Source organism: Mycetomoellerius zeteki, unplaced genomic scaffold, assembly GCF_001594055.1.
Source record: "Mycetomoellerius zeteki isolate Tzet28-1 unplaced genomic scaffold, Tzet1.0 scaffold191, whole genome shotgun sequence".
Taxonomy (NCBI): domain Eukaryota; kingdom Metazoa; phylum Arthropoda; class Insecta; order Hymenoptera; family Formicidae; genus Mycetomoellerius; species Mycetomoellerius zeteki.
Window position 1 is genome coordinate 92,450 of NW_017256866.1, and position 16,627 is coordinate 109,076.

Genomic DNA, 16,627 nt, shown 5'->3' on the forward strand with positions numbered 1-16,627 from the left:
TCTGACTATCTGGGGCGCGTTCGAAAACATTACTCGAGTGGCTCCAAGTATCATTTTATTCTTGTTTAACATTCAAGATAAAAAATGAATAACAAGAATAAAATGATACTCAGAGGCATTCGGGTAGTATTTTCGAACGCGCCCCAATTAGTCAGAATTCCTTTTTCTTTTATATATAGCTATTACACAACATATGTTACAATTATATTTACAACCCTATAAGTGATTGTTAACTCCAAAGGAATCCGTAAACGCGTTATAATCGTCAGGCCTAACCGGATAATGTGTTATATGTAATGCACTTTGTATATATACGTCACACAGAACACGAGAGAGGATTTGTTCGAGCTCTGCATGTCTCGCGCTTCTCATGTTTCAAGTTTCGCGAGGGAGGAAAAGAAACGTTTGGTAAAGGGCAATAAAATATCGCATCTCTGTGTCGTAGGACGCGATTAATCGCCGGTCCGGCAAGAATTAATCGTCGACGGTGCGATAATTTATCGTAGCCCGTCTCGCCGCGATATTTTAACCGCGGATGTTTTTCCTGGTTTCGCGCTTCGCTAACCTACCGCTTTTCCACCGGAAAAAGGAAGCGCGTTCCGACTCGGCGAAATCACTCCCTCGATTCTGTGTCCACCGAGATTCATACTACACAGGTCACTTTCCTGTATATCTTTCCTAGGCAATTCGCATCAAGAGTCTCATTCTCTTGATCTCGGCAAAATAACAACATAATTTTTTTAGTTACAAATACTAACTACTGCTGCTTTTATTTATTGTGTACAAGAGTTAGTATACTAAGTCTTTTTTTAGATTTAATGTTTTCTTCGAACCTTTGAATTATTCAAAAATGTATTATTTTATTACAATATGTATATTATTCTCAACAATAATTTTTGTAATATTTTAGTACACAAAATTTTCACGTCAATATTATACATTTTCTACATATTTATAATTATATATATTATGGTGCAGTTTGACACATAAAGTGTTTTAAGACTTAAATGCTTTTAGTAGATTAGAATTAATTTTTTTTATTACGTTTTAGAAGCTGCATTTTTTTGTAACACATTTAATTTTATAAGTTTTGCCTTAACGATGTGTTATTTTTGTATTATAAATCAATGCCAGCGCGCGTATAAAATCTAAAGAAGCATTTTATTCTAATTGTGATAAAAAATAATAATTTCACGTCTGACGAGAGAGTATATTGCATAGAAAAGACAACATGCTCCACAGAAAATTCAGATTTTAATAACACTTTACACTATGTAGAATAGTCAGAAGGATGAGCAATTTTGCAATTTCCTGTTAGTGCAAAACAGAATTTATGTTGTCGTGCTGCGCACTCTGACGCACGAGGCTAAGAATCTGCAAGTAAAATTATGTGACCTATTTCCTCAAGCAGTGAATTAGTCGTTATAAAATGAGCTTTTAATTCTTAACCTTAGGGCACTTTTGTTTCTCTTGCATCTTATTTCACTCCTGAAAGAGGAATGTTAAATATTACATTTAAACGACCTAGAAGATAATCAAATCAACTAATGTATAATTAAAAAAATTTTAACTATGATCTGTTTAAAAATAATAAATACTGATTAAATATTTTATAAAAATAAATCGAAATAATTTAAGTTAAAATAATTTAAGTTAATTTTCTTCTCGTACATATGTATATCTATTTAATACATTTTTTATCACAATTTTGTGACATTTATCAAATTGAAAATATTGAAATTACATTTAATTATTATTTCATTTACCATCGCATTTAATTAAACTGTACTGTATATGACACAGATATCAATTTGTAAATGATAATTTACATACCAAACATTTATAAATGACTGTACTACAATCAATCGATAAAATTATGGCTGCTATTCATAATATTTAAGATTAATCATATAATCGATAGTTGGGCCATTATCAAATATGTACATACTCTTCACGTATAACTTATTGAATCTTGTTTATTTTTGTTCACAGAAACTGCAAACGATCGGCGAAGACTTTTGCGGCCTCGATGTGAATACGCCTTTAGGTGGCGAAGAGCCGATGGGTGCGACTGCAGTTTTGACATTCGAGACTCACTTGACGGCTGTGGCGGCCACTTCGACCGGTGATTATACTGTGGTCTTCGTGGGAACCAATAAAGGACACCTCAAGAAGGTCAGTGCTTGAAGTTAATTAACTCGATAACTTATTTATTGTATTAAATCATAATTGATTTATGCGATTTAATACAAAGAATATTTTATATTTCATATAGAATATTCAAATCTTTATTGAAATTTCTAAATAAAATAATTTTTAAAATAAAATTATTAAATAATGAGGTTATTAATGGAATCTACATGATTAGATCAAATTATCAACATACTAGTGGTTACGCTATTACTCGACAAATTATCTAAAACCAATAGATTTTATGAAAATACGATATTAGGGAATAGCATATTAGGATAGTCGAACTACATGGATAAGTGATATTACAACGAGGTAATATTCAACTTAGCGCACAAGTTGTTGAAAATTATCTAATAAAAGTTCTCCAATCTCTGCTGCCTCATAGTTATGTGATAATATTATAGATAATTTCTACACAAAATAACCGAGACGATTAGCATTATAAAGTCATCGATTAGCGAAACATAGCTCGACGCTTAACGCTACTTGCTTCCCCAATCTCTTCAACGCTGAAGGTAAGGAGTTCAGCAACCCTGAACTTAACGGGGCGAAGTAGGATTAAATGGCAAAGTTCAGTAGTTGCATACGTGCACATGCACATCATCCCACTGAAGCATACGCCCGCGTACGTACTAAAGTCTTCCTCGATCATCGTAGGGCATGCTCGTTAAATTAATCGCGATCACCATACGATTACCACGCTCGTGAATCAAAACACGATACAACAACGTTACAACGGGCCATTTAATTGGTTTCACGATAAGCGATAGAGTCAACGGCCTAGCCAAAAAACCTGTACGGCGTGTACTCGTAGAATTGGGGATCGTGGATAGTGCATTATCGTGCATCGCTATTAAAGCGATTCCTATGAAATTTTCACAGAAGAACAGCTGCATCGCTAGTTGGATCACCACAAACGGGAATCCTCCTGGCACGGACTGAATTTCTACGCTTTTTTTTCTTTCTAATCTAGATATTGATTTACTGAAAGATTTATAACTCCTCAGTCTGTATGCCCTAGACATTGCTTTCAAATCTTTTCTCTCTCACATATAGATTTCTATACAAAAGCCATCAATAAGGTTTCTCACTAATTTATTTTTCAAAACTTTGTTAACGTTAGTCACCCGCGGGTAGAAAGGAAATGCGTTCTCGTTCGCGATTGCGAGCGGCAGTCACCGTCCTCTTGATGGAGAAAGTAACGATAAATATAGCTGGTCGTGCTATTGTAGATAATAATATTTATAGAGTAATAACGTATATACATAATATCGGTAGGAGAGAGAGAGGAGAGGAGGAAGCGAAGCACACGCGTCTATACATATATGCATGCTTCTACTTCCACTGCTACATCTATGTTACGATAGGCACGATATTACGTTTTTACACCATAACGTCATATCTTGTTATAAATTTATTATTTACGGCACTGTAAACGCGAAATCTCTATCTGCGACTCGTGCTGTCCCTCTGAGATTTATTGGTCTCGTAAACGACGACGTGTAACCCTACTTTGGACATTTAATATTCCGAACGGCACATCCAGAGTCGGGCGGCTTGTGATTCGTCTTTGTGAAGCTCGCGACGTTAATACGCCTTTTGCCGTTTCAACGGAAATGGATTATCTTGGTGAGACCTCGCCTTGAGCGAGCCTTGCTAATGCTCTTCTCGAACGCTCGATCAGCTTGTTCGATAGGTCAAGTCGATTTACGTGAACGTGCGCTTACTATCGTAAGGAGAAGATTTATTTAGATCCAGAAAACTGATCCAAGAATACACAAGGTGAAAACAAATGCATATGCTAGATACATATTGATAATACAGTAAGTAATATCATGATGTAAAAATATATTACAAGGTATTTCATTGTGCATATTGATAATCAAATGTATGTAATTTTGGGATAAATTTTTTATTAATAATAAATAAATTTTTTTACTAGCGGTTTTATATGGACTTATAACATTTTGAACTAATTTCTAATTATCATCGACTGCCCATTTACAGGGAAATATTTGGCATTCTTACATTATGAGTGATATAATAAAACAAAATTATAGTATATATTTATTTTTTAAATTAAAATAAAATAATATAGCAATATTTTTTAGAATTAATTAAGTTTTAAATAAAAATTACAATAATATATTAAAAATATAATATTAAATTGATAATGATATAATAACACAATGATAATATTATAAGTATTTATAATTATATGTACCATATTGGGTTTTGATAATTCTTGAGGTAATATATATATATATATGTATATATATTTATTACTTTTGTTTCATGTATTATAAATGTTTATGTCTATTATTTTTTTTAGATTGTAATGAGATAAAAGATTTTTATTTCACAATTGATTAGAAATTTTTTCTCTATGATCGTCTTTTACTTTTCTGTTTGCATATTGATTGTTCCTGAGATAGCGCGAAAAATATTTTTACAAAGTTCAAACAGTAAGATTTTTGCGTAAATTAAATATTTTATTTCCACTGAAAACAGTTTTCATGTTTCGACGACATAATAAAGTAATAATATTACTAGCAAGCACAACATCTCTATTTTATTTCCTTGCAAAACTATTTTATTAGTTTCATGAGATCATCACGTCTCGAACTGTTTCTGTGATCATGTAGGAATACTTATTGTTACTTTTAACAGGCTATCAATATCTTTATGTAAGTATTCAGTGCCGAATACCATAACTACTGACATTTTATGATATTCTAAAAAAAGTAATATTATATAATATATTATAACATATATCGAAAAAATAACGTAGAAAAAAATAAAAGTTTTTTTATGTGAAAGATTAATAAAATAAATGGAAATAAATATTAATAAAATTGTACATAATATTTGAAAAATTAACTCGTACACGTTCAAAGTATACTATAGCTTTAACTTTTTATAATATCAAATTAAAATATTAATGAATATTTGATATTAAAATACCAAAAATATATTTATATTAAAATAAATATCATAAATTGAAGATGCGAATAGTTTTACGATCTTACGATATGTCAAACGCGAAGTCTTCGTTGCATCTAGGTAATCGAAGTGGTAAGCGACGAAAAAAGGGTTGGCAATAAAATATCTGCTATATACGAATCAACGATGCGAGGATAAGAAAAAGAGGACGAGGTCATCGCCGACGCATTTCGCATACTGCATAATTTATCGGTCGATCGATTTTGATCGTACTTTTGGTTCTTTTTGTTCTTTTATTTCATATGTTCGACCCCTATAGTGCGAAGGCTCATTCTTATATGTGACACGTGGCGATATATGACGCACGTGCTTGTTATAGCTATGTTTAATATTAACTGATGCAATTAAATCGGTAATTAACCGAGACAATAGCTTGATTTTCGCGGCGTAGAGGAAAAGACGTCAAGACTTAATTCGTCTAAATATATTGGACACCATAATTTTGCAAGTTTTATTTATCTTTATAATTAGACCTATTTAATTAATTAAATTCCCATTTTCTAGTGTTTCAAAAACGTACATAACTTCTGAGATACTATATGTAATGTTAATTGATAAACAATAATTAGTAATTGATAAGTCGTGTAATATATATTATAACAGAGAATATCTCTCATTACTAAAATGATGATAAAATAAATATCAATATACTACTGAAACAATAAATTATTTCAATAACAATATTGATTTAGCATGTACACTGAAAAAAATGCATGTAATTTTACATGGAAATTACATGTATATGACTGGAAAATTATCTAAATTACATAAATATGCTTGGAAATTTACTGGAAATTGTAAATTTCCAATCATATTTAGGCAATTTTCCAGTCATGAACATGTAATTTTCATGTAAAATTACATGCACTTTTTTCAGTGTAGCTTTATAACTAATTTTCTAATAAAAAGAAGTTTATATTAGCCAAAAGTTAACAAAAAATATCTATACATTTACATTTAAATTATCGCATTCAACTAAAATCAATAATCCATTTGAGAATTCAAAATTTAATTATACTCTTGTAATTTAATTATCAAGAAATTCGAAAATAATATAAATAAAAGTAATATAAATAAAAATGAATTATTTGCACATTATATTTACTGTCACGAATATATTAAGATTATTTTAAGATAATAAATTAATGTACGAACTGTTTATGTAATATATGTTAAACTAAGAAATATGTTGTTTCTCATATAGATTACACAAACCAATGTCAGTTTCACGGATAAACTTTTTCACACGGGTGCATTGGCTTGCGCAAGCTAATTACGTTGAATCGGCCGGTCGGTGATTAATAATCGTATCGCATTGTTTATCATTCCTATAATCATCCCCACGACACAACGGCAACGAGATATTTCGTCCACAATTCCGCCGGCACGACGCGAGAAGACGCCGCGCACCGTGAAGCGGCGGGCGTTGATTCATGACTCGTCTCGGTCCCGGAAGGTATTAATTAATGATCGTGTCCACTTATACGTATATATACATATACATATATTGGTAAAACGTGCGGTCGAATACGGACTTCTCAGGTCGTGCCGTGAGGTCATCCTCGAGATATTTACACGTGCACTAGCAGTTACTGTGTGAATGCGCCGGTAAATAACCTTCTGATGCACTTTGATATTGGAATAAATCGGCGTATAAATTTCTTGTAGCAACTTTTTAATAATTGACTGATTGACGTATTATATAAAGGAATTACCATTAAATTAATAAATGAAAATCTATTTTTTGGCTAGCATTTAAAATAAATGTTCATTTAAGAAAAGTTAAATAGCTTTAGTACAACACTTTTAATTTTAATATTTTGACAATTATTTTCATAATATATTGTATTAAGACAAAATATAGAACTAAAGAATAATTAGATCTTTGAACTAAATTGGCTGCACTTTATTTTTTAATTATATTTATATATTTCTAAAAATGTTTATATTTTAACATTTTTTTATTTAGATATTGTAAATTAGGGCAAGAGCACACACATCTTATTAAAATTTACTAAAATTGTTTACTAATATTCTCCATTAAATGTAGATAGCGTTATTTTAGAATTTTGGCAAAATGCATATTCACTACTTATTGCTTCTTTTTATTTTTATTGTTTATTATTCATTTATGTTGTTCGACCTATTTTTTATAGGATTTATACACTGTTAAATCTAGTGTCAAATTTAACTTAACATGAGTCGCCACTGCTTCTACTCAATTATATCGTTATTTTATACTAAAACAATGGTTATATTTGACATTATTCAGTATCAAATTGACACGATATATAGTGTCAAATTTAACTATTAATATCTGGCAGATTAAACGAATTATTATATGGTCACGATAGAAATTACGGTATTAAAGTATACCGATACATACGAAATTTCGCTTGAGCTGTTAATGAAAGTTCCACTGCATATTATATACGATCGCGCGGAATCCATGACTAAGGGTCATGACGAGAGGTCGTCGCTGATATATTTACGCATGCCCATCGACATCCCTGCCGGTAGCGCCGCACAAATATGGCCTCAGGCACCGTGAGAGCAGAAATCGTGGGACCAATCAAAGTTGCATATTCATTTCTCAATTTAATTGAGAATTTCTTCATAAAATGTCTATATAGTAAAAAATATTGTTATAGGATCAATATAATTATTGTAATTAAAATTTGATAACAATTGTTAATGATGTGTTTTATTAGTTCTCTATTTTTCACTATGTACGAAAGTAATCTTGAAATTTTATGCAATTCATTTATTGTTGATATAATTTAGTCATAATTTTGCATTGTTACGTATCTATTTTTAAAGTAATATTTTTGTTTATATGCGGAAGACTTAGCGGAGTTTACCTTTTCGATTAATCAACGCAGATTTCTGCAATTAACAAGTCCTAAGATGTTTGATGGCGTCTCCCTAAATTGAGTTACTCCGTTATAATCTCCTTCAATGGAAGATTCTCCGCGTCTCGCTTCTGTTTGCTTGCTAATTGCCGACGCATCCGACGTCGATCTCTTAATTAATACGCGAATCTTAGATCTTCTGCAGTCCCGTGGTTGTTGTGAACGCGACAACGAGCCGATCGATCGATCGAGGCGGTTCCCTAGTCTCATCGATAGACCACTACGGTTTCTCGTTGCGGCGATAATTAACCATCGCATGCCAGTTCCTGCGTTTAACAACGTGCGACTGACGTTTATGGTAGCGATAGCGTAACTATCGGAAACTATCTTTTAAGCTCTCGCCGGTAATTGTGGGAACATATTGAATAAGACGTAGGGTGATTCTGAATAACGTCGAGGAACTTTGTGTACTAACTTGTCGATAAGGCTATAGAATCGAAATTTCCATACTAAAATTTAATACCAGCTTCTTTACGTATTTTTTATTTATTTTATTATTTCTCACGATGTGTATGTGTGGATTGATATTAATATTATTTATTGATGATTGATTTTAATATTATTTATAGTTAATCTTTTTTAATGCAGTATTACGTTTTGGAAATCACAATATTTAGGTATTGGATGAATAAAAATTATTCATTCAAAACCAGAAACCAGATGAGCTGACGATTAAACTACAATTGTTTAATTTAATAGAGTTATGAATATAACCAAATTCTCAGTGGACAATATATTTTAACTGAATTTCTGATAATATATGTAAGATGTTTTGTTATTTTACATTGAAAATGACCCGATCGGTGTCGAAACGTTTGAATATTGTACCAATATACGTTTATTAAAGATCTTATATTATAATTGGCTCGTTGCCCTTGTTTTATTTATTGATTTATTCTAATTGAGCCATATTTTAACATTTAATTATTTTAATAGAGTTAGTTTTAACTTATAAGTTAAAATAAAAAAAAACTCCATAAATAAAAATTTTTAAAGATTTATTTAAAATAATATATATTATAAAACGCAATTTAAATATAAGATTTATTTTTATCATGCACTAGATTGCATTTGTAGAACTTCTGCCTTCTCACTTCTTTTAAATTTTAAAAATATATTTATTTCTGAGCTTTAAGTATACCTACACTATTTTAATTATAAAAATAGATTAGATAGTTTTATGATATACATTGTTAAATCTATAGTGTCAAATTTAATTATCATTTTGATAAAAAATAATGATATATTTAGTAGGAGCAGTGGCGACTCATGTTAAGTTAAATTTGACACTTTAGTTAGATTTAACAGTGTATATATCGGAAAAATTTTACGCACATCAAAGTCGACCATTAGGTAGTTTTATAATATATATATGTATGTACATAAAAATTTTAACGTATATCGGTATCGATGTTAATTGTTCGATTAATCATATTTCCTGAGTAGATCGATGAAAGAGGGGAAACAGGATTAGAAATAATCTTTCTGTAATTGAATAAAATCGACTATGCATTTTGCGAACGATGTTTCATCGCAAAATGGAAGTTCGATTCGGAAGGTCTTCAGGTCGAAAAGTCATAGAACGTGATTGGATAAAATTGTTTGATTTTCCGATATCCGATATAACGAGAGTTAACGTCAAATTTTGCCGAAGTGCATGCCAGACGGTTATACGCTTCCATTACCTCTCTCTGTATTCGATAAAATGTTCATTACACTTTTCTTTCTGCCGCTTCAATCCGTAATATCCCGCAAAATCCAATTTTGACATTCGTGATAGTTACAAATTTATGATGTGGACAGATTCTCGACCTTTCTGATGATCGAATCAACTATGCCGTCGATCATTATATTATTGTCTATTTCCGCAAATTTTTCGCTGATGTTGGACATCTCTCAGGTAAAATTATTTTTTCAGATTTAGAAACGCTCGTCTTTCTTTAATTAAACCCGGTTTTTGTACTGTGAGCAAAAAATCACGCGAAAAACGATATTTTCCGAAAATTTCCATCGCGCAGACTTAAGTTTGCGACGTAACGGAGATTTAATCAGTCATAGCTGCTACGAGAATAGACAGACATAATCTCAGGGATCGTAGATTAATTCTAAGTCCATCAATCGACCGATTCTATATAGGAGCTTGTAATTAATACCTTATGCAACGGCTGTGTTTAAGATCTCGATGTGAATAATTGTTTATACTCTAAAGATAGAGTTTTCTACTTCGAGTTTTAGACTGAAAAAAGAGGCAAGCGCATTGACAAACTCAGTTATTCAATCGATTGAATTTTATTTAAAAAAAATTCAAATATGAGTATGGCGACGAATTCACGAAAATCAGAATTGATATTATTCATCGTTATAACAATACGATAATAGGAAACTGTATAACATAGATAATGAGAAAATAGTGATTATCATTATGGCAAAATAACATTATTTTCCGGATTTCCGCATTTTCGTATATTCAAATGTGCCAGCCATGGTAATATATTTACGCTGTAAAGCTAATAAACATAATTATCTCTCAATGAATTACAATTCAATATGGGTTTATATTTCTCATGCGTTCACTTATTATACTTCTTTTATGCTTTTCAATTCTGATAATTGTAACACATCAGTATTGTGCTATGTTAATAAGATTATTTTTACATGTACTATAATCATTATACTTTATCCAAATTTTGATATATTTCATGTGGTAATTTTATGATCTGATAAAAAATACAGTAAAATAATTTAATGATAAATAGTAGATGTGTTAATTATTACATTATTTCTATCGCATCTCTTATAGAAAAATCTTAGAATTATATTAGAAAATGTTACAATTATATTAGAAACTAGCAGACACACTTAATTAGTTAATAAATTTTACGTAATTTGAATTCTTATCGCGCTAATTAACTTTTGCAATGTTAATCTTCATTTATTTTAGTATAAAGAGTACTTTATTTCAATGAAACTAATTTCGTAATAGCTTTTAATCAATAAATAAATAGCTGCATAATTTTAACAAATTAAAATGCAAAACTTTACATTGTTCTTTATTATTTATATTTAGAATAGATAAAAGAAAATAGCAACATCGCTGAGTAAAGTATTCCTTATGTACCCCACATTAATGTTCATACAGTTTCGGTCAAATTGACAAATTTTATGTGACATAAACCTTGTAACACGGATAGATTTGGAAGGCAACACTAACACAGTCGCGAACTAAGCCGCAAATAATATTGATCCGCGGTGTAATTAAGTGTACCAGTTTCAATTTGTTCATGATTGGCGAACATCACGGGGTCAGAGAGAGGAATCACCGAGCGCACTTTGAAGGGCGTGTTCGCGATTATTGCACGCACGTTGCGTTTCGCGAACACGTGCGCCAGGACGACGACCGTGGGTTAAGGGCCAGTAATGGGTTAAGCTCAGAGATTCCCGGTTAATTAATTGGTATTAACGTACAGCTCGATGGGGATAGACGCGATGCGAAACGGGGAGATCATCCCAATATTCAAAAGGGTCGTTATACATATACGTTGTCGTACGCGTAAAGAGCATAAATTAAGCGTAAATCAAGATTATTAATAATAAAATCATCAAAATTAAAAATTTGTAAAAAGAGTAGAAGTTTTCACGTCATTATGATTATATGATAAAAATTGTTACCATTAAATTAAATAAATATATTAATTAAATTTTAATTAAATAAATATTAATTAAATTATACAGTCTGTGCATAAATATGTTTACATTTACACACTTCTTTTAACATAAACAAAAGCACATGGTTTTTAATTCTACGAAAATATTTTGATATATACAAATCTATTTTTCTAAATATATAAAAAAAGTTGATTCCACAAAAATGTATGAAATAATTAAATCGATCGAGCTTGACTTTATTGAGAAATTTTGTAATAATTTTTTCTTATTAATTATATGAAATATGCAGATGGTATCAAGATTTAACACACAATTCAGTACAACGTTTTTGTTGCGACACATGCAATTCAGCAGATTATTTCAAAACGCGAAAGTTTAATTCGAGAAAAGGAAAAATCATCTGCTAAATCCGAGCTTTGATAAATAGGACGGTTGCTTTTTAATCGAGGATTCAATGTGAAGTCGTCGTTCGTTCGCGTTAAACGTTCCGTCAAACAGAAAGAATCCCAGCGTCGCGTCGCGTCGCGTCGCGCGCGACGGATCGATCGCCCGTAATTTATTATTCGTTCTCGCGTCGCGACGTTCGATGACAATAATGCGCGACGGTTCGATGATAATAACGCTGCCGGGACGCATGCGGGGAACGGGCGGAGCAGTAAACGCGGCTAATGGGGGCGTCCTCCTCGTCGCACAGTTTCATCAATGCGCAATAATAGGCTGCGGCGAACCGCGCTGCAACTGCAGCATCCGCGAACAATTGGATTACCGTATGTTCGTGTCTGAAAATTCCAATCAGCAATAACGATCTTATCGTTTGGCGGATGTAAATGTTCAGCCGATCCGACATTCGATCGCTTTCGCAGCGGCGACGACCTCGCGACCGAGATTGTAATCCTTCGTGTTACTATAAGCGCGCCACGATACCGTAATGCGGATAAATTAATTAATCCGTTGGACAGAGAGATACTAACGAGGAAAGCGGCCTGGTATATCTTGCCGAGAGACCTCCCCCATGGTTAAACCGATCCGCGGATCAGCGTCAAATTCTTGAAGGGCTCAATTTGTCCTACAATCGATTGCTATATATACTAGCTTCACGAAGCTTTATTAATTTATACGTCTATCATACGTATCATGTTGATGAATAACGCTGTGTGTTGGCAATAATTTTAACGATTTTTATTATTGGCGTTATGTGTAGAGATCTGTAGTATCCTGACACATGTCAAAAGATATATAAAAAAAAGCTTATATCTTTATACAAGCTATCGAGATTTAAATGTCTTTTATATGAATTTTAAAATTAGATACTTACACAATTAGATGTGTATAATTGACTTTAGAATTCTACATATTGAATCTAAAGAGAAATTAGAATACACTGAAAAAAATGCATGTAATTTTACATGAAAATTACATGTTCATGACTGGAAAATTGCCTAAATATGATTGGAAATTTACAATTTCAAGTAAATTTCCAAGTATATTTATGTAATTTAGATAATTTTCCAGGCATATGCATGTAATTTTCATGTAAAATTACATGCATTTTTTTCAGTGTACCTTTAATATCATTAATTAAACAAATTATCAATTTAATTTAAAGATTATATTTTAATGCACTGCATTAATCGATATAATTAATTTTTGTTATTAATTAAATCAATATTCTAACATTTTATTTTGTTTTGAATCTAATTTAATTGTTTATCAAGTTCGTCACGCGTGATATTGCGGTCAGAGCGTGCTGCTGCAGCGTTGAAAGATACGAAATTAAGTGCGACATAACGGCGGAATTAATCGGTTTCGCGATTAGGGTGAGAGTCGACAGACACAGCCGCGAGCATTAGTTCGGTACAGCGGCGATCGATCGACTACAGGGTCCGGTCGAGCATGTCGTGTTTCCACGCCACGAATTATTAACACGCTTTTGCGAAGTCTTGTCGGAAAGAGTATCTTCCGCCATATGGTGTTCCTCGGACGTTTATTCACGGATATATTACTTCCCCTCCGCCGCCTTTTATTATAAGTTATATAAGCATCGTAAACATTTACCCCGCGTGCAACACGCTGCTAGGAATACGCTCCGCGCGTTAATTAAAAAATTATTTACGGATGTTGCTGATTCGATAAGCAATAATACACGCAGCTGTTCACAGTTAAGTGAATAGATAAATTAATTAAATGGCAACAAATAATAATAGAAAAAATAAATAACGGCAAATGATATTTAAGTAATAAAATTAATCGTGTTATTAATCATACAAATATGGAAAAAAATGTGCGAAAATATGTTTTTCACATTGATCCAAAATGTGTTTTATATTGCCTTAATTATCTTTTCAGTTTCGGCCAGTTTAAAACTGGAATAATGTTGGACAAAGTCGATAAGTATTTTTAACAGACACAAATAAGGTTTGCGTTTGTACATATTGATTTGTCAATTTCTTAATCTATTTGAAATACTTTTATCATTGTTATTTAGAATAAACACGATTCGTCTTATATCATCATCCAATGTTAAATTTATCATATAGTATAATACATATAATTTGTACGAAATTAAATACGAGTATGTTATTATATCTCTGCTACATCAATCCACAAAATTATTTCATGAACTTTATTATCATCTTACCTTTCACGTTATAATCGGTCATGTCATATAACGTCATATCGCGTTCATTAACTATTCTCTCTCTCTCTCTCTCTCTCTCTCTCTCTCTCTCTCTCTCTCTCTCTCTCTCTCTCTCTCTCTCTCTCTCGACTCTTTTATGGAGGTCGAAATTGCGTTCTATGATTTATTCGTAGAAATCGGTGGAAACGAAATAAGTAATAGGCAATGAACGTAGAGAGAAACAAAGAGGGTAGAATGTGAATCCAGGCCAGATCAGTAGAGCGAGAGTGGCGATAGAAGCTTTCGGGAAGGAAAGCTTGGTGTATATCGGGTCCCAGCCCAGAACGCCTCGGGAATAACAAGAGATTGGGACGACGAGGAAATTTCATCGCCCGCACGGGCGATCGATGTATGTGGTGAAGCTGGGAGATAGAAGAAGAGAAGGAGGCGGTGAGAAGGAGAGCGTGGGGGTGGGATGAAATTTATCGAATTTTCGAAATACCCGTGCACTCGGCAGTGTCGAACCAGACGCCTCCATTTCTCTACGGTTTCTATCTATCTCGCTCTTTTTTTCATTCGCACCTTACTTTCTCGTTTTGGCCATTACTCCCGCCTCCCTTCTCAATTCGACACTCTTAAAAAAAGTCTCCTTGTTTTTGCTTGAGCTTCGTCGGTTCTACTCGATAATAATTTCCGATTTTTCAATTTCGCAGGTACCTAGAAGGTATTTTCCTAAGATGCGTGTCTAGAAGATTTTTGGAAAGAGGCAATTTTCCAGATTGAAGATTATTTAAAGCGACAAGTTTTATTGTCTTATATTTTTTTTTCAAAACATAAACATTTGGAATTTCCGTAATTAGATATTAAAACGTTTAATAATTAAAAAATTGAACCGGGGAACGTATTCACTCACACATTGATAGATAAAATTTTATTTTATTTTAGAATGAGATTTTATTCATTAAAAGTAATCTTTTTCTACATTAAGCAAGGATGTAGAGTTTGAATTTGACACAAATTTAATTTTAAAATATAAAGGTACGAAGAAATTTTTTTTATTTAATTGTATTTTTATAATATTTCTATTTTATTAAATCCAATCCTCATTTTTTCTTGCACTTTCAGGGGTCGCGTTTCCTTGATTGAGATATGTCGAAAAAGAACAACTGAAATATTGCCGCACTGATCGCAAGAAGTTGTTAGACTTCGTTGCACAGAGGGGTAGATCGTTCTTCTACCCAAATAATCGAAAATCAGAAGAACTCTCGCGACGATATTTGTCTTCGGAATATCTTCGAACTCTCCTGATTTCTTTCGCAGTTTTCTATTGTCTGTTATACTTGATATGTTTGGCTTCCGACAATCTGATGGCTTCTTTAGGGAAATTGTCCCTTGTGAGAAAAAAATATCGTCTGTATGATAATCGAGTTGAGAAATAATAAAACTATTACAATTAATTTTTGATGAACTAATTGTGTTTGATAAAGGAAACGACAGGATTACTATTCTTTCGTGTTCTACATGTTTTAATCTATTGATTTCCGATAACATCAGTAACTCACAAATTTTTAGAGCGTAAAGCTGGACATGATAACGATATAGATAGAAACTAAAGTTAATCACAAGGTTGAATTAATACAATAGATTTTCGTCGGCCTATATTATCACATCTTGCATATAAGATAAAATATTTAGGTAAAATATTATTTAGTATCTATATCTAAATATAAACTCTATAGTATAGTATCTATATTTATACTCTATCTAAATACAACAATTAATTGAAATCCTTAAATTAAAATTTCATTAAAATATAATTTAAAACTTTTCTTTTTCTCTATTATTTTTTACTCCCTATTTTCTTTTTTTTTCATGATCTTTTTATCTTTTATCATTTGTCTATTATTTTACCTTGGGATGAAAATTGAAGAAATAGAATTTGATACAAGAACGACGGATGCGTTGAGTATCGGAACGAGAACATATACATATGTTGAAACGAGTAACGGAAGTACGGGAGAGGTGACGTAAATGCGCAAGCCGGAATTGTGGCAACGACGTTCTATGGTTGTTGAGAATTTCCAAAAGCAGAAAGACCCGGGATGGCAAATTACATATATTATTCGTTCTCGGGCGAGTTCCGCAAATATTACAGCCGTGATACCGTCGGTCCTTATTTTCTCTTTATCTCTATCTTTCTTTTTCTCTCTCTCTCTCTCTCTCTCTCTCTCTCTCT

The 16,627-nt window shown here is 32.1% G+C and overlaps 1 protein-coding gene across 1 annotated transcript in view; it reads left to right on the plus strand.

Annotated features, from left to right (window-relative positions):
- Nucleotides 1-1,997: 1,997 nt before the first annotated feature.
- PlexA (plexin A) overlaps nt 1,998-16,627 on the plus strand; it is a 75,103-nt gene continuing 60,473 nt past the window's right edge. The window contains exon 1 of the mRNA XM_018446953.1: nt 1,998-2,175. Coding sequence (XP_018302455.1) covers nt 2,062-2,175 — 114 coding nt within the window. The 5' untranslated portion in view covers nt 1,998-2,061. The remainder of the gene's footprint in view (nt 2,176-16,627) is intronic.